Below are 18,377 nucleotides of genomic sequence, written 5' to 3'. Positions count from 1 at the left end.
TTTTTTTTGACGAGTTATAAACCAAATGAGGAGATGGATAGCTAGTGAAATTAGACACTTGCAATCGAGGAGGCAACATACATTCAAATAAATAAAGTGTTTCCAATCTTGAGATTGAAGTGATAATCTTTCCCTCGTAAAGATCCTAGCAAAAAATATATCAGCAATATATTCGATTATACGAGATACTTGCGATCAAGGAGGGTTTCATACATGCAAATAAGAGGTGTGGTGACCTAATTGACCTCTATTTTTCATGCTTATTTTGAATTCTGAAGAGCTTCATTTTTCAGTTAATAGGGTTAAAGTCCATTTTAACCTTTATAATTTTATCCATCTTGTCGATGAAGAGGAAGTGACAGAAGCCGTACCGATAGACGAATGCGAAGAGATAGAGGTAGGAGAGACCGGAGCAGAAACAAAAGAGAGTTGGACCATTACGTCATAGGTGCAATTGATGAGGGCACAGGAGAAGATGAAGTGGAAGGCGATGGGGACAAAGATGCCCATGAAGAGGAAAAGGGATCAGAAGACTATTATATACATAATATCAGATTGGTCGATGTGCAATCACTTGAGGCAGGGTCATAACCTCTTGAACTTGTTGTTAGCGTTACAGAGGTTGTGTGTATACAATGACTTACTAAACAATAATGGCTCAGTGCTAAAGCTGGTAGTCGCTTTCACGATGATGCCTCCTTCTGTCATAATAGTAGTCTTATTTTTTAAAAAATTTAAATTATATATGTTATTATATTGATGATTTATTGTGAGTCAGCATGTCAACTCTAACGTCGGTTAATTCAGACCTGATAGGAGAGACTTAAATATTATATTTTTTAAAATATAAAAATTATTTTAAATACGAATAAATCATAAGGACTTAAGATTCATGACCAAAATCACATGAGTTAAAATTAATCTTAACTTTTTTTAAACTTAAAATATATATTATTATATTAATAATTTAATATCATATAAATAAATTATGTCTGTTAACTTAGATTTGATGAAAAAAATTTATATACTATATTTTAAAAAATATAAAAAATATTTTAGATATGTATAAACTCACCAAAATTGCATGAACTAAAATCGACGTTTAACCCTTCTTAATGCATCCCGCTTATGTCATACCCACCAGCCTCTCGAGGTCACACATAGCTGTGGTAGCTCCCACATAGCATCCCATTGATGCTCGCATTTTACTCCATGATAAGACAGGATCACTTGGCGAGGACTGAATCGGACCCAATCGATCAAACCGATTTAGGATCTGATGATTATTTTGGCAGGATCATGGAGGCACAAAAGTTTAATAAGGCCCACTAAACTTTTTTTGGGATAATATTTATCACCTAATTAAGGCATTTAACGAAGGATTTCAAAAACATTTTGGTGGATTTCCGTGACTTCATGTATCGTCTTCTTCGCTGTGCTTTCCATTTGACACAAATTTTATGGATCCCTAAGTGTACAGAACCATGGATTCATCTTTTCTTTTGAATCTCAATAATAATTTTATTGTTATCGTTCCATCCGAATGTTTGAGACAATATGTGAGACGGAAGCTGTTAGGGTAAACAACTTTAAGTCGTGGTCTCGGGGCCTACGCGGCTTGGTTCGGGTCCGAATGACGGGGATTTTGCTCAAGGTCTCTCGGGGTTGCTGATGTGGCGGTCGGGCGGATCGGATCGCGTCGGGGGTCGTCGGGACATCTAGTATGGAAGGGTCCCTCTCCTCGGCGTTGGTGGGGAAGTAGCCCCGTCTTCATACCTACACACAGGTCGAGTCGAAGCTTGGCCCGACCCCTCCGACGATCAAGTTAGATGAATGGAAGTGGTCTTTTTTGTGTGTGTGTTTTTCCCTCCCCTTTTTCGTTCAGGACGCGAGGGTATTTATAGGGAAGCTTACTGTTTCCTGATGTGCTCGCTTGCAGGGGCAGACTCGTACTCCTGGTAACGTCTGACACTGGTGTTGGCGTGGACGACCGGGCCTGAGTAGGACGTTAATGCGCCTCGACCGGTGTTCTGATCCGTTTGACCAGGTGCTGTCGGGTCGATCGAGGTGTGAGGCGTCATCTGAGGCAGCTGACGTTAGCTCGAGTCTTATCGTCATTATTATCCTCATCAAAAGTAAAAATCTGAGTCGATCAAAATTCCCCGAGTATCGTGCGTTTCGGCTGAAGTTTCGTGATGCTCGAGACCACACCGCAGCAGATAGGAATGATGCTCGAGGAGGAGGAGGGGGAATTGGACTGCGACGCATGCATGCCCAGTCGTCATTTCCTTCTCCTGCGAAGAGGATGGGAAGCGGTCGGAGCGCAGGTCCGTGGGACAGCCGGAAACAACCACTAAACGATAGGGGCATGCAGAAGGCCTGAGCATGTGGCCCCACCTCCACCTACCATGAAGAAGACCCGCTTCCTCAACTGCACCATCATCTTCGTTGGAAAGGCCACACTGGTGCTGCCCTGTCTCTGCACTGCGAGTAGTAAAGGCACGCACCATGGAGGATCGGAATTTTCCTATTCACCCCTCCAAAGTTGTCGTATTCACAACAACGACCGATCTCGGTCACAGCTGCTGACGTCGTGTGTCTGTCAAGCTGTCGCCTGTGTGGTCGGGGACAACAGATCCGTAGCTCCTCAGCTTCAGGTGGTCAAAAAACGACAGTGGATTTACCTACCCGAAAGGGTAAAAAGTGGGGAGAGGCGGAACCGTAGCCGCTTCCCACTGACCCCGTGATTACCACCCACCCGTTCTCGCCTTGTCCGGGGAAAAGCCCCCTTATCCACAACGAGAGGCTGCCAACCACCCCCACCTTCTCCTCTTCGTTTCTCTACGCTTCGCCACCTCTGATAGTGGAGGGTGCATGGGAAAAATTAAGGGGTACGTTTATCGCACAAACTCCAAGAGAACAGCGAGTATGCGATGGGACCCGCATTTATGTGTGGCTACGTGCGCGAGTGAGGCGTGTACGCGGGTACGGAACTCAGGTATCGGTTCCACAGAGTGGAAATTTACAAGCCAGCTTGCATCGCTGACGCACGCACGGGATGCTATTACGCATGCACTGGCATAACGGTTCCTATGCGACAGCCAATCTGCCGTCCGTTCATCCCTCGCTTGCCGTGATGAAAAGTTAAAATTACAGATCGTTATAATATTTTTAAAAATATTATATATATTGTATCCACTATTTTAAATTTTAGTTTTCGATGAAAATAAGGATATTTTTAGATATTTTAATATTTTTAATGTACATACAAATTCCGCAAACGTTGATGCCTTTGTGCGAAAGAGAATCCCGCCATTGAAGGAAAAAGGTTTCTGCCGCATAAGACTTCCTATGCGCTAAATTCCGTTGGAGGCTCAACGCGCTCTCGCCGAGGACGAGAGAAGTAAAAAAAAGGGGAACCGACGCGAAATAGAATATTTAAAGAAATGCCACTCTAGAGAGAGAGAGAGAGAGAGTCAGAGAGGAAAAGAGAAGTGAGGGGACGACGACAGCGGCGGTGGTTCCGATCGTTTCTTCGCCTCTTTTTTCCTATTCTATATCGCCCGCTGCTCTCCCTCTCGAATGCCGCCTTCCGCCGCGTGAGGGGGCCGATACCGGTGCCTCCGACGCCCCGATCTGCGTTTCCGGTGGCTTCTCCCGCCCGGGGAACCGTGAGATCCCGGCGTCGCCCGACCTTGATCCCCCACCAAGTTCGCTTCTCGCCGAGGTTAGGCGGCCGTCTCCCGTTTCGACTTCGTTTCTCGCTCTACGTAGACGAGCTCTCGGAGATTCTAATGGAATGCGGTCTCCGATGGCAGGTTTTCTTCAAATGCCGAGGGTGGTACACGAATCGGGAGGCCTGGTGGTTATCTCTGCTGCTTTAGATCGGAGCGTATAGCTCTTTGTGTTGGGAAGTCGGGATCAGCAGACGGAGAATGCGTTTGACACCGTCTGATCTTCTAGTCCTTACCCAAAAACCGGAATCTTTGCTGCTGATGTCGTTGCAAGGTGAAATCAGCATCTCTTCGTTGAAGGACTAGTATGTTTTCTTCTTGTCTTGTTTTCTCTTTGACGCCATGAAAGTTTGAAGTCTTGTTCTGGAATTTTACATGTAACAAGTCGATGAAATAGTTTCTTGAGGAAACGTGTGAGATTTGGGGTTCTTCACGTTTTCCTAGAGCGGACTTTCTTGGGGATTATTATACCTTGATAAATTAGTTTGGCATGCATGTTTCGTCCCTAATTTCTGGATACCCACCATCATTGTGTTTATGATACCTATTTCACTGTCACACTGTAGTATAGCTGACCGACTCGTACACTATTTGTCTGATGTATTGCTTATAATAGTGCATTTTTATTTAGAGTTGACATTTTAAAATATTTGACAAATAGGAAAATGTGGGGTTCAGGTAGAATGCTAATGTCATGCTAAAGTTCAAAAATACTTTTGAAATTCAAACCAGAAGATTGACTGCATGAGTTCATGCAACCGCTGCTAGAAGTCAAATATGAATGATGATACCAGTACAATCGTCCATACAGTGTACAAGTTAATTGAGTCTACAGAGCAATAATGATGGGGAATTGCCCGATAATACCTGACAAGCTTACCCAATGTTACCTCGACTTGATTGCTATTTGATGCATGTAACTTTTGATGTTGCATTTCCTGTTAATGCATGAGCATCAAGTAAATGAAATGGTTTTAGCAGCTCACAACTTATTCCTTTTCCTCCCATTTGCAGAAGTGAATGGCCATTTGTATGATATCTGCAGCTTTTGAGCTGTCCACTTGAGAAAGGGGTGCAGGATTGAAGCCAGGAATGATGGTTGGCTCTACAGGATGCGTGCTGTCACAACTTTTTAGATCTTTTGATCAGGACCACTGTTCTTTTCAGAGGTATCTGTGGACTTATCTGCTGCTGGTGAAAAATGGGAGCTTGTTTGAAGTGCTTAATGAAGTTATTTTTGACAAAGATTTGAATTTACTAAACTTAGACCTTACAGATCTTACAAGGAGAAGACCTGTGTATAAGAGACAGCCTGCAGGTAATTACAGTGTTCAGAAATCAAATGGCTGTCTCCTCCCTGGACTTATTGATGATGTTGCACTAGTTTGCCTAGCTTTGTCATGTAGGTCTGACTATCCTTCACTTGCTTGTGTAAACAAGAGGTTTAACTGGCTGATTCGTAGTGGATATCTTTACAAATTAAGGAGACAACTTGGTGTAAGGGAGCACTGGGTTTATCTGGCGTGTAGTTTGATGCCTTGGGAAGCATTTGATCCCGTTCGGCAGAGATGGATGAGGTTACCAAGGATGCCATGTGATGAATGTTTTTCTTATGCAGACAAGGAGTCTCTTGCTGTAGGGACCCAGCTTCTTGTTTTTGGCCGAGAATTAACTGGTTTTGCTATTTGGATGTACAACTTAGTGACATGTGATTGGTCTAGGTGTCCAATGATGAGTCTACCTCGTTGTCTGTTTGGGTCAAGTAGCTCAGGGGAAATTGCTATCGTTGCCGGTGGAAGTGATATGGCTGGCCATGTATTGAAATGCGTTGAGTTGTATGACTCAGAATCTGGTACTTGGGAGGCCTTACCGGATATGAATATGCCAAGGAGATTATGTTCTGGCTTTTTTATGGATGGGAAATTTTATGTTATAGGGGGCATGTCAAGCCATACGGATTCTTTAACTTGCGGTGAAGAGTTCAACCTTAAAACAAGGACATGGAGGAGAATTAGAAATATGTATCCTGGTGGTAACAGGGCTACCCAATCTCCCCCATTGGTTGCGGTTGTTAATAATCAGCTTTATGCTGCCGATCAATCCACAAATGAAGTGAAGAAATACGACAAGGAGAATAATACTTGGAATGTTGTGAGGCCATTGCCTGTAAGAGCTGACTCTTCCAATGGGTGGGGTCTTGCTTTTAAAGCATGTGGTGACAAGTTGCTCGTGGTTGGTGGTCATAGAGGGCCTCAAGGTGAAGTCATTGTGCTGCACTATTGGTGTCCGGAGGAGGGAAATATGGCTGGAGCAGACTGGGATATTCTTTCCATTCGAGAACGAGCCGGTGCTTTTGTTTACAATTGTGCAATAATGGGTTGTTAGGGCATGCATTTCATGGTTGTTACATATCTTCCAAGTTGCAATATTCGGATGGCAATTGCCAAATTTGATCGCTAAAACTGTTTATCTGTAATGGATATTTTCTGTTTACACGCATTGATCATTTGTTGCCAATGATGCTATTTTTGTGCTCCTACAGTTCAATTCCGAAGGAAACTGCACATAGTGTTGGATTAATGCAGCGCAGTTGTTGTCTTTTATGAATTAACTTTCAGCTCCAAGAATTTCTGTCGCAATATAACATAACATGAATTCCTAGTTTCACGTAATTTGGGTATGTTCTTTGTGTAACTTTTGTTTTACCTGAATTCAGATTCTATCTAGGAGTTATTGTTTCTGCGGGGTTTATGATTTCATTGTTTCTTTGACTTTCATAATACAAGTAAATGCTCTTCTTTCCAGATTCATTTTGATATGTTCTAAATGTGATTCTTCTGCCAGTGGTGATTATTTCGTTTAGTCACTGTTTGGTACAGCCATTCAAACAATTTTTTCTAGAAAAAAATGGAAAAAATTTGACATGCTCTTCGGTTTATGTCAGTTTCTCGAGAGACAACTGGAGATACTTGTGAAATTGGCTTGAGTCCATCGTTAATGCTATTCCATCTCAGTGAAGATCTAACATCTTTTTGTATGGAAGCAGGTTTCGAGTTGTTGATGTGTTTTAGTCTATTGTTTCCTGCACGGAGGAGTGATGGTCCGCATCATGGCAGCTTGACAAATATGTTAGTCCTCAAGATTTTTTTCTTTCTAGAAAATCTTCTACTAGCTAATTACTGAGAAGCTGCTACTTCAGATATTTACAGAGGTGTAATAGAAGGTAGAACTAGAAAGATCTCTAAAATAGTCTTAAACTCCATAGTGAAGTTTCAGATTGATTTGTGAAAGGAAAGTATGGTAGCCAGATTAAGTGGCAGGAGAGTCAGTGCATGTAGTCAGAAGCTTATTATAAAATGCTTGGCTGATATTTCTACTGTAGTATCGTACTTGTAGATAAGCATTATCAATGGGAGAAACTGAGACTTTGGCAGGAAATCTCTGGTAAAACTGGTACTTAGAGGAGACACATTCTGCCAAGCTAGACAAAGACCTGATCATGATACTTCAGTCCTCGAACTTTAGCTTCAGTTCAGTTTTTTTTTTTTTTTTGATGAAAGGGAATTGCTGAAGACTAATAGATACTTGCAGGATATATGCCTTCTGAGATGAATCACATTTCAATGATTGGACACAGTACTTGATAACTTCACCAGAGAAACGATCTTTGTTCGTTTTGGTCTTCGGGCAGCTTTGTAAGGCTACATAAAAGCTACAAGGACATCCTGAGGTTGAACTTGGGATTGACTCAAAGGAATGGAACTGTTTACTTCAGTTTTATGGCAGCTTTGCAGTGGCTACAAAAGTTACAAGTACATCCACACTCTGACCTTGTTGGGATGCCACAAGGAGAATGAGGCCGTCCTAACTGAACCAGGTACCAAAGCAGACTCCCATTGATGTTACATCAATTATATATTATTTGTGGGAACAAATCGGCAGTAAGTACAAGAATCACATATCGTAGCAGGTGCAGGTTGTCCCAGAGGAGGGAGGATGCTGCAGCACTAGCGTTGAGCGGTACGAGTTCCTTGTGAATGGGCGCATTCTACTGAGCTTGTTGGCGGTGCAAGTAATTCTACAAAAGGTGATGAAACTTGCAAAACCTGTTTTCCAATGTTCATTATTAGATTTAAATTTGTGCTTTTAAGCTTCATATAAAATGCCACCATTCATGATGGGCTGTGGCCAGCCCACGCTTGGACTATGTTACACAAAAGACCCATTATCATAAATCATCAAAATTTTATGATAAATCTTACAATAAATTTGAACTAAACTGATTAATATTTTTATCGAATCAAACTTCAATCGTCTTTATATGATCCTTTTTATCCATTTGGACTTATGCCAAGATTCTCTTATCTTGATGTCAAACATAAGTGAGCCGATGAAAAAATATGGATATACTTAGTCTAAATAATAAAAGGTTTGGTCAACTGATAATGGCAGATTACGTAACGCTTCGAGTATCGCACATTGTATTTTACAGGAGGCAAAGGACGCGTTTGAAAATGTGACATCTTTTAGGGATAAATTTGCAAAAAGAACGATCGTAATTGGTTCCCTCGATCCATTTGATCCCTGTTCTTTGACTTGGAGCATCGACCGGCGAGCGCGGTGGCAGCGGAGACGGCCATGGCGAGCTTTGGATTGCGACGTCATACGATCCTTTCGAGATGCCTCCGGAGTCTCGCTCGTCCGCTGTTTCAGCCCTCCTCGGGTCGAGGCTTCTCTTCGACCGCTGTTCCGATCCTTTTGGAGGCGAGTTCTCTTTTCTATCTTCGATCGTTCTTAGACCCGAAACCCTATTTTCCTTTGCTTGAGTTCGTTGGATTTTTTTGTATGCTTTAAGTTTCTGTTCGAGCACATTACCGACCTTGGATTCTGTTGCTGGCGTTGTGATGTAAAAACTAGTTTATCGATAGGCATCGATCACAAGTACGAGCCGTATGAATCCACTTCGACTTAAAAGTTGCAATTTTATGCGATTTTTTTTATGCCGATTCGGCAAAATTGGATTTTTCTTTTTGAAAATTTACGAGTTTAACTTTGATTTTCTTGATATGTTGACGCAGAGGGTTGGATTCATAGGACTTGGAAATATGGGTTTCCACATGGCAACTAATCTCATAAATGCTGGATACACCGTCACCGTTCATGACATGTAAACCACTCATTTCACTCCATTCTATACAGTTTGTGTTCTTTCCTTCTTGCTTATTTGGTTTATATATGTGCCTTCTATCTTGTTTTCTGCATCGTGGACTTCTTGGAGTTGCAACGTTTTGTCATGAGACTTGGTATCTGTTCCATAGAGGCGCTAATATGAATTACTCAAATCGATTCTTTTACTTGGAGGATATTGTTATTTAAATACTAGTATCAGAAGGTTTGGTTTAATTGGTGTAACAAGCACGTAAGGAATGCATGTTCACTTTGTCAATTGTGATTTTCTAATCATGTTGCATTAGTCTAGTGGATCATAGAAAATCTGAGACTTTGGCTGGTTTCTAGTGATATTGGTACCATGAAGAAGTTCTCGGAGAGAGGTGTTCCAGCAAAAGAAACTCCTCGTGAAGTTGCAGAGTCAAGTGATGTCATAATTACAATGCTACCTTCCTCGTCCAATGTGAGCTATTTACATTTGTTGTTCTTGGTACACCTTGTGCTTTATTTATTTCATTCTGATTGCTTTTACATCTTCAATTTAATTTTGCTCGGTCAGATATCTGCAGGTTCATTTATTTTTATATTTTTAGATTTTAGTCATGGCCCTGCTGAAATTTACTTTGGCCTCTAAAGTTCACTGCAATGCTAGTAAGCTGTTTTCTTTACATTATAACATTAGCATACTGATGGCTGAAATGCCTTATACATAAATTTGTAAACAGTTTATGCTTCATGGTAATTTCACTGATCCTGCAAGATGTTTGAATGCGATCGTAGTTAACATTAATTTAATTCATTTTCTTTGTCATGTTCATCCTTAGAGTTATTATTACATTATGGGATCATTTCACAGGTCTTGGATGTCTATACTGGTCAAAATGGCTTGCTTAGTTCTGGGAATCATCTGAGCCCCTGGTTATTTATCGACTCTTCTACAATAGATCCACAAACATCAAGACTGCTTTCTGATAAAGTCTCAAAATATCATCTCAAAGGAAAGAAAGGTTTTGTTCAACGTCAAAGGCTTATTTTCTTTGTTAAATATACTTTGATTATAGAATGATTTTTCTTCTGTTTTGTGGTATTATGTGAAACAATAAGATGTGCTTGTTTGCAGTAGATGGTTCTTGTTATCACGTCGCTGTTAAATTTATTCAAATACATATCATTTTGACTCGAGTCAGACAAACTTTATTCTTAGGACATGTATCTTGTACTCCGATGTGACTCGTGGCCAAATCACCCTTCAACTTCTGTTGTATGTTTGTCATTCATTAATCATCACATCACAAATGATTCTGTTTAAATTTTTGTTGTTTTCTCCTGTTGCATACAGTAATCCATTTTTTTTCCCTCAAAGACTAATCATGTCAAGTGAGTGGGATGTTGAATAGCGTAAAGTAATATCTGGATCTACAATGCCTTCATAATAATGGGCTTTGCCACCAAATTTCTGTCTCGGGCATGTGTAAGATATGGCATAAGGATATGCTGGTTATACATCACAGTCTAAAATTAGTGTAATGGACATCCTTAAATCCAAATCAACTTGCCATTCTATTTAGGATAATGCTTGAAACAAATTTATCTTAAAACCAATTTGGTTTTATGCTTGAAAGATCAACCATAGAATTTATTTATTTATTAAGACAATCAATGAAAAAGTATTGGTAGAAAAAGAAAGATTTGCATATATTTTTTGTTGACTTAGAGAAAGCCTATGATAAGGTTCTTAGAGATTTATTATAGTGGGCTTTAGAAAAGCAAAGTGTATCTACTAATTTTATAGATGTTATTAAAGATATGTATGATAATGTAGCTACTAGTGTTAGAACTATAGGGAATGTATCTAGTGAGTTTCCTATTAGCATACGATTACATCAAGTATTCGCATTAAGTCCCTACTTTTTCACATTGATAATGGATGAACTTATTAGTCATTTACATGATTGACCTCCCTAGTATATATTATTTACTGATAATATTGTCTTAGTTGATGAGAGCCCAAGTGAAATTAATTATAAACTTGAGTTATGAAGGCAAGCCTTAGAAATTAAAGGTTTAAGATTAAGTAAGACTAAAAATGAATATATAAAATATAATTTTAGTGATTTTAAAAATAGATAGGAGAATATAATTAAATTGGATAGACAAAAAATCCCTTTAAGTAAAAGTTTTAGTTATCTTAGATCAATTATTTGACAAGATGGAGAGATCATTAAAACATTGATAATGGATGAACTTACTAGTCGCCTACGTGATTGACCTTCTTAGTGTATGTTATTTGTTGATGATATTGTTAGTTGATGAAAGCTTAAGTGGAATTAATTATAAACTCGAGTCATGGAGACAAGCCTTAAAAACTAAAGGTTTAAGATTAAGTAGGACTAAAACTAAATATATAAAATATAATTTTAATGATTCTAGAAATAGATAATAGGATATAGTTAAACTGAATAGACAAGAAATCCTTTTAAGTAAAAGCTTTATGTATTTTGGATCCATTATTCAACAAAATGGAGAGATCATTAAAACAGGATGGTTAAAATGCTAAGGGGTGTCAGGAGTCTTATATGATTATCAGATACCTTTGAGATTAAAAGAAAAATTTTATAAGACAGTTGTGAGACCAACAATATTTTATGGATCTGAGTGTTGGACGATTAAGAAAAAACATATGTAAACAGTTTGTGTTACTGATATGAGAATGTTGAGATAAATGTGTGTGGAGTTACTAGGAAAGTTAGGAAAAAAAATACTTTTATTCATGAACAACTAGATATCGCTTTGATAAATGATAAGATGAGAGAAAATCATTTAAGATGGTATGAGCATGTGCTTAGGAGACCTTTAGATGCGATAGTTATAAGAGGTGAAATAATTAATGTTAGTGGTACGAGGAAATATAAAGACAGATATAAAATAATTTTAATATAAACTATAAATAAAGATTTAAGTACTATGAACGTAACTAAACATATGATTTCTTATAGATTTCAATGATTGCAAAAGATCCATGTAGTTGACTCTAAATAGTTGGGATTTACGGTTTTATTGTTGTTGTTGTTGTTATATAGCGGGAGAGGTGTTTTCTATCAACAACTAAAAAGAAACAATATATTACTTAGCTACATTATGTTGATTTCTAGCATTTACTTACTTTGTGTACACCAGGAACATCTGACAACCTTTGTTCAGTGTACCTACTCATTTTGTTTACTTTTTTTTGTCAACTTATATGCAACCATTAAAGCCCTCCGATTGCAGGATATGCAGAAAATCCCATTATGTTAGATGCTCCTGTCTCTGGAGGTGTTCCTGCTGCCGAAGCAGGAACTCTTACTTTCATGGTATGAAAATACACATCTAATGTATTTCATTAATTATTTTTCAGTTGAGTTATGTCTACTTGGTAAACCGTTGGATTTTTCTTTATGAGACAGATGCAAACCTCCTATTTTTTGCACACTTGTTTTTTAATGTTTTCTAATTCGTGGAAAAAGATGTTTCCCCTAATTTTTCAAAATTTGCTCCTAGTAGTCCTTGCTGGTTTTTTGAGGTTGTTGGGAATCACAACTTATAGATTGGCAGGTCTGGACACTGTTGTCTAAAAAAAAAGTTTGTATTACTGGCAACTAATTCTATCTGATGTAATGCAGATTGGTGGCATGGAAGAGGCTTATCTGGCAGCAAAGCCACTATTTCTCTCAATGGGTAAAAATACTATATATTGTGGTGGAACTGGCAATGGTGTTGTAAGCTTGCTTCTATGTCTTAATCATGTACTTGTTGGTGAAGCTATTTTTTTTCCTCCTTTTTCCAATCTATTGATTTATTCTAGCAAAAAGATAATATCACTCTACATGTGTCTTGCAAGAGCATTATATTGTTTGATGAAGTTGATTTTCTCTTTAGTTATTTTTTGTGGATCTGTATAGTATCAAACAGATGCTAAGACACTTCAGCAAGATATTACCTTTATTTTTTATATTCTAATAGTTTATTACTTTACTTACATTCAACATGGTGAAACATGATTTGAACAAGTTTCTAATACAAAATTCCTAAGAGAATCTTTGGAGGGAACTTCTTTTATATTTTAATAGTTTATTTCCATTCTTTATAGCTTTCCTTTGATGGATTTGACGTTTTATCACGGGTCCTCACTATCATGTACCTATTCTGGTTTATGGTCTCCAGGCAGCAAAGTTATGCAATAACTTGGCACTGGCTATTAGCATGCTTGGGGTCTCCGAAGCATTTGCACTTGGTCAAAGTTTAGGAATTACAGCTAGTACATTGACAAAGGTTTTCAAGTCTTCAAGTGCTCGCTGTTGGATTAGGTATTCTACCCATTTCATATACCTTTCATGGATGCCCCCTTTGCGTGGAACATTATAACTTGTATGTCTTTCAATGAAAGCTAAGATTTTCTTATATAAAATTAACTCATTAGCTAGTTGACTTCACAATTTAATCTCAAAATTTTTCCAACTGATACTTCTATTGCGCCTTGTTATGCATGATTGTAGGAGATCATTATTTTCTGCAAAACTATAATTGAAAGATACCTTTCATATCTTGAACAAATAATTGTTAGCTCTCATGATACTCCATGATTCCGATACATGGTTCTTGTTGCTGGTCAATGACTATGGCTCGCAAAACATTGTACATGCTTTCTTTTAAAAAATTCATTATATCCACTTGTTAAGAAAAAAAAAATTATTAGAAAAAAATTGTATATTTCCATTCCTAATAATTGGTTTATTATCTGCATTTCATAATTTTCTGTGTTTAAGAGTCTTAGTCTATTATCATTAGCCATCGACACAGGAGAAGCCTATTATAATTGTGTGTGACTCACCCTGAATAATAGTTGTCTTAATACTATGTGCAAAAGGTGACTGTTTGACATCTGAGGTTGTCTTACAAGTAAACTTACAATGCAGTAAAAGACAGTATTCCTGTGGAAATTATCCTCTGATCAGATATTTATAAACTTTCATATGCATTTCTGAATGCTGTGAATTACAGGATAAAATAAATTTCAAGAGTGATGTGCTTTCTGTCATGAAATATTTCCACTATAGATTGTCAAATGTTGTCTAATTTTCTGTAGTATTTGGCAGTGACAGTTACAACCCAGTACCTGGAGTAATGGCAGGGGTGCCTTCATCGAGGAATTATGACGGTGGATTTACATCCAAACTAATGGTACATTTCTGATATCCTAGATCTTTGCCAAAGTTTTATTCCACAAGTTATTGCCTGTTTACTTAAAAGATTTCATGTCGACACTACAGGTTAACAATTGTCTAAGAACAGGAAGTACTCATGACTAACCTGTTTTCTCTCCATAATGTACAAATTTATTATGGTATTTTCTCGTAGCTCTTATTTTTTTGTATTTAGTTGATGACCCTGTGTGGTGTGTAGTGCCATGCATGTTGGAATCCACTAAAAGCAGCCGACTTTTGTTAGCTTCTGATCGAAAACCTGAGGGAGTTAATTGGTTTAAGTAAATCTTCTATTAGGATGCATTGTGTTGCTAAAAATGAAAATTTTAGGCATAACTTGTGAGTTGGAGCATGTTAGAGGATAACTCCCTTGTTTCCTAGTGATCTAAACAAATCCAAGTGCCTCTCTTCGAAATTTTTCTTTCCAATGATGTGCACCTATATGAACATTGTAAATGTTGTCTTTCCCCGATCTACCTTGATGAATATATATAGAAATGTATGGCTTACCATGATAAAAAAATGTATCAACTTGATGTAGGCCAAGGACTTGACACTGGCCATTGCAGCTGCAACGGAGGTTGGTTTTAAGTGCCCCATTACTTCCGAAGCATATGACATGTGAGTTCCCAGTGACAACATACTTGGTTGCATGCTTGAAGTGTTTTTGGCTTTGACATATTTTAGCCATTTTTGGTGGCAACAGTTACAAAAAAATGTGCGACGAGGGCTTTGAGTCCAAGGACTTCTCCTGTGTCTTCCGCCATTACTACTCTGGTAAGGATGAGAATTAGATTTAGATTGAAACGTGCAAGGACTGCCATGGGTGTGTGTGACTTCTGTGTCTTCCACCATTACTTCTCTGATAGTATGAGAAGATTTCTTTACCAACAACATGGTTGCTGATGCTTGTAATAAATGGAATAATTTGATGTAAACATCCATTTATATATCACAGTTGGAGAATGATTGTTTGCTCATAATGCATGCTTTTCTCTCACACTTGTAATGCTGTAAGTATCACATCTGCCAAGTTTGTGGGCTTTCATGAATACCTTTCAGCATGTGATAAATGCCCCTCTAAAGCATAGAAACTTCATGTATATCCTTCCAATTTTAGATTTTGCAAGATATATGTGGAAAAAAATAGGTATATTCCCAACCTTATCCTTGCAGAGTAGCAATTATAAATATTCCCTCTCAAAGCATTTTTCTATTGTTGAAGGTCTTGTGGAAGGTACCATTCTTACTGTGCAGAAGCAGATGGAGGTTTCCGGTGGCGCACAGACTTGCAAGATATTGTTGGAGAGTGCATCCACATGAACCATGCAAAATTGCAGATTTTTTGGCTGTGAAAACTGTGTCATCCATAAATATTCTCAATGGGGATAAGATAATGTTGGCAATTCAGCTATCAGGAACCAGCCATAGAGGGAGTGCCATGTGTCAGCTGGACAACCACTCTCCTGCTTCCTGTCTATCTATCATATATCAAGCATAGCAGAGAAAAGAATAGCAATCAGAAGGCTACACAGAAGAGAGAGAGAGAGAGAGAGAGAGAGAGAGAGACAGAGTGAGATGGCAGCCTCCGTGATGTCCTCCTTGGCCCTAAAGCCAGCTCCATTCCTTGGGAGGCCACAGGCGAAGGGCCTTCCTTCCCTGGTGAGACCCTCTTCTTCCTTCAAGATTCAGGCCAGTGGCAAGAAGATCAAGACCGACAAACCCTATGGTCAGTACTCAGTAGTATCCAAAAGCTTCATGTAATCTTTATATCTTGTTTGCATCATTAATTGTAGGTAAAAACTAGAAAATATCAGGAGATTAAACTCCTCCTTTATGCTTATCCAATATGAGCCCGGTTCTATAGCAACAAGTATGAAACTTTTGCAGGGATTAATGGAGGAATGGACCTGCCAGACGGCTTGGATGCATCTGGAAGAAAGGGCAAGGTGAAGAACATCTCTAACTCTAATTCTGCATCAAAATATACACACACAATTTATCAATGGATCCGTAGACCACTTAAAACCACAAGCTCTCATCTTGTCTGAATGGATACAGGGGAAGGGGGTTTACCAGTTTGTGGACAAATACGGTGCAAATGTTGATGGCTACAGGTACTGTTCATCATTCCATATGGTTGTCCCCTCTCATGCGATTGTTGTTTCAAGAGCACAGCATTAATAAGTTCCTCTTAACAATATTTTTTGAAATAGAAATCATATCTGATAAAATTTAAGATGGTATCAGATCGAAAGGTCATATGTTCAAAGTTTTTCCAGGTCAGGCGCATAAAAAAAAAGAAAAATCCCCAATCAATTCGAGTTGTACATGCTAGGTTGAATCATCTTTCACCAATACCAAGGAAGAGTAAGTGTCAAGAACATAAACAAATGCAGATCATGTCTAGCTTTTACAAGTAACGACAATGATAGAAAGAATCAAGCATTTGTGATGGAGAGAATTTAAGGAGATGTAGTAAGATGATGAGTAAAATATCTTGAACGCAAGTTGGTGTTTATGTTGACTAAACCCTGCATGTCTTCTTGCTTGCAGCCCAATCTACGATACTAATGACTGGTCGCCCAGCGGTGATGTGTATGTTGGAGGTAAGGGTCGAAGGAGAAGGAACTGCAGGCAGAAGAAACATTGTGTTTAGATGGGACTAATTGGCATCGTGTGCATGTGAATGTTGCAGGAACCACAGGACTGTTGATATGGGCTGTGACTCTTGCCGGACTCCTCGCTGGCGGTGCTCTTCTCGTCTACAACACCAGTGCTTTATCTCAGTAGAATCTTCTCCGACCATCTTTGTAATCTGCCTCTATATGAGACTTGGTCGACTCTCCCTTGTAATTCTCGATATGATGTCATAGTAAAGCGTCTTAGGGATTCTGCTATATAATGCAGACACTCTTCCTGTTTATGATACTTAATTGAGGGAAATCATCGTCGACGTCTAAGCTAACTCGACATGGTCTGAACCCAAAGGCGTAGAAGTGTCCTAAGTGATTTCGAGGTGGCTCCAAGGTGGGGGCGTTGTGCTCTCGAGGTGTCACCTGCACTAAGATCGATGTTAGGAGAAGTTTTTCGATCTAGTTTCTCCAACATTCAAGTTAGTCACCAAAGACTCAGTGGGTATGGAATTTTTTTTGGGAAGAGAGTCCCTCGGCATAGCATCGGGGATCACCTTTTATATCACACCTTGGATGGGATAAACACCTTGGATGGGATAACTCGTAATTACTTTAACATCCCCTTAGTGTTTTGTCCACATGGACGGTAGGAAGGAGATAGTCCCTCAAATGACCTCCTTGGACTTTTGTCCATGTGGGCAGACAGGCGAGGCTGACTTGGATCTTTTTCCTTCCACAACAGCTTTCATGTGGCGCTTACGTATCGGATGATGGTTGGTCGTTAATATGTTTATTATCATTTGTTCCCTCTAAGGCGTATTTCGAGGCTCTTATTAGGGGGCCCCGAAGTATAACGTTTTAATTCATTCAACAAGCCCATTACCAACCTGCCCCTTCGTGACATCAAAAGAACACACATTTGTGAAGCAAATTTTTCTTAGTGTAGGTCAGGTTTCTCCAACTCACACGTCTCAGGCACGTTTTGCCTTATGCCTCTGTTGTGACAAATTAATCTTGATACGTGTCGAGTTTTCTCGACTCACATACCTCAAACACATTTTGCCCTATGCCTCCGCTACGACGGACCTCACTTGGTGCAGGTCGAGTTTTTCCAACTAACACGTCTTGGGCACATTTCATCCTGTGCCTCTACCATAGTGAATTACTCTTGAGGAGGGTAGGGTTTTTTTAACTCACATACCTTGGGCACATTTCTCCTTGCATCTTCACCCTATGCCACTACCGTGGCAAATTTCTTTTAACGTGGGTCGAGTTTTCCCGACTCACACGCCTCGGACACATTTTGCCTCTACGTCTCTATTGTTAGGATCATAAAGATACTAAGAGGTGGAGTGAATTAGTACTGGATGGAGATTCAGTACTCATTAAAGCAGGATATATTAGGGTAAGTAAATATGGCTTTTTATAAATAGGAGTTGGGGCTTTGTGAGTCTTAGGCTAGACCCCTACTATCGCCACCTCCTTCATCGCCTTCTTGCCCTTTCTTCCGGCTGACTACCCCCTGTCTAGTGCGAGAGGACATTAAGAGAGACCGATCTCTCCTTGGTTGCCACTATGGTGTAGTGGTGCGTGAA

The 18,377-nt window shown here is 39.2% G+C and overlaps 3 protein-coding genes across 7 annotated transcripts; all 3 read left to right on the top strand.

Annotated features, from left to right (window-relative positions):
* Nucleotides 1-3,455: 3,455 nt before the first annotated feature.
* LOC135623860 (F-box/kelch-repeat protein At5g60570-like) lies at nt 3,456-6,251 on the top strand. Of its 3 annotated transcripts, none has more exons than XM_065127291.1 (3): nt 3,456-3,727; nt 3,819-4,008; nt 4,749-6,251. In XM_065127291.1, the coding sequence occupies exon 3, from the start codon at nt 4,827-4,829 to the stop codon at nt 6,117-6,119; it is 1,293 nt and encodes a 430-aa protein (XP_064983363.1). In that variant the 5' UTR covers nt 3,456-3,727; nt 3,819-4,008; nt 4,749-4,826; the 3' UTR covers nt 6,120-6,251. The 3 variants fall into 3 exon arrangements, with proteins under 3 accessions (XP_064983363.1, XP_064983362.1, XP_064983364.1); XM_065127290.1 differs by having other exon boundaries at nt 3,819-4,039; XM_065127292.1 differs by lacking the exons at nt 3,456-3,727; nt 3,819-4,008 and having other exon boundaries at nt 4,764-4,903; nt 5,011-6,251.
* Nucleotides 6,252-8,218: 1,967 nt separating this feature from the next.
* LOC103999516 (probable 3-hydroxyisobutyrate dehydrogenase, mitochondrial) lies at nt 8,219-15,833 on the top strand. Of its 3 annotated transcripts, none has more exons than XM_009421285.3 (11): nt 8,219-8,498; nt 8,813-8,901; nt 9,252-9,366; nt 9,760-9,910; nt 12,174-12,256; nt 12,566-12,688; nt 13,107-13,249; nt 14,039-14,123; nt 14,688-14,767; nt 14,853-14,923; nt 15,372-15,833. In XM_009421285.3, the coding sequence occupies exons 1-11, from the start codon at nt 8,373-8,375 to the stop codon at nt 15,467-15,469; spliced, it is 1,164 nt and encodes a 387-aa protein (XP_009419560.2). In that variant the 5' UTR covers nt 8,219-8,372; the 3' UTR covers nt 15,470-15,833. The 3 variants fall into 3 exon arrangements, with proteins under 3 accessions (XP_009419560.2, XP_064983365.1, XP_009419562.2); XM_065127293.1 differs by having other exon boundaries at nt 8,278-8,498; nt 12,566-12,661; XM_009421287.3 differs by lacking the exon at nt 15,372-15,833 and having other exon boundaries at nt 8,285-8,498; nt 12,566-12,661; nt 14,853-15,129.
* On the top strand, nt 15,660-17,077 carry LOC103999515 (photosystem II 10 kDa polypeptide, chloroplastic). Its single transcript, XM_009421284.3, has 5 exons — nt 15,660-15,875; nt 16,037-16,095; nt 16,208-16,263; nt 16,703-16,755; nt 16,845-17,077. Exons 1-5 carry the CDS (start codon nt 15,725-15,727, stop codon nt 16,937-16,939), a joined length of 414 nt encoding a protein of 137 aa, XP_009419559.1. The 5' UTR covers nt 15,660-15,724; the 3' UTR covers nt 16,940-17,077.
* The last annotated feature ends 1,300 nt before the right edge of the window (nt 17,078-18,377 follow it).

This window comes from Musa acuminata, chromosome BXJ2-9 (assembly GCF_036884655.1).
Source record: "Musa acuminata AAA Group cultivar baxijiao chromosome BXJ2-9, Cavendish_Baxijiao_AAA, whole genome shotgun sequence".
Taxonomy (NCBI): domain Eukaryota; kingdom Viridiplantae; phylum Streptophyta; class Magnoliopsida; order Zingiberales; family Musaceae; genus Musa; species Musa acuminata.
Note: the sequence above shows the minus strand (reverse complement) of the source record. Positions and strands in the feature narration are given on the sequence as shown.

What these genes read in the sequence shown, in the direction of transcription:
- LOC135623860 (XM_065127291.1), top strand. Translation starts at nt 4,827, where the DNA reads ATGATGGTTGGCTCTACAGGATGCGTGCTGTCACAACTTTTTAGATCT.
- LOC103999516 (XM_009421285.3), top strand. Translation starts at nt 8,373, where the DNA reads ATGGCGAGCTTTGGATTGCGACGTCATACGATCCTTTCGAGATGCCTC. An exon ending in TGCTACCTTCCTCGTCCAAT is followed by an intron (nt 9,367 to 9,759) that starts GTGAGCTATTTA and finishes ATCATTTCACAG; the next exon opens with GTCTTGGATGTCTATACTGG. An exon ending in TGCTTCTATGTCTTAATCAT is followed by an intron (nt 12,689 to 13,106) that starts GTACTTGTTGGT and finishes TATGGTCTCCAG; the next exon opens with GCAGCAAAGTTATGCAATAA.
- LOC103999515 (XM_009421284.3), top strand. Translation starts at nt 15,725, where the DNA reads ATGGCAGCCTCCGTGATGTCCTCCTTGGCCCTAAAGCCAGCTCCATTC. An exon ending in GCAAATGTTGATGGCTACAG is followed by an intron (nt 16,264 to 16,702) that starts GTACTGTTCATC and finishes TCTTGCTTGCAG; the next exon opens with CCCAATCTACGATACTAATG. An exon ending in CGGTGATGTGTATGTTGGAG is followed by an intron (nt 16,756 to 16,844) that starts GTAAGGGTCGAA and finishes TGAATGTTGCAG; the next exon opens with GAACCACAGGACTGTTGATA.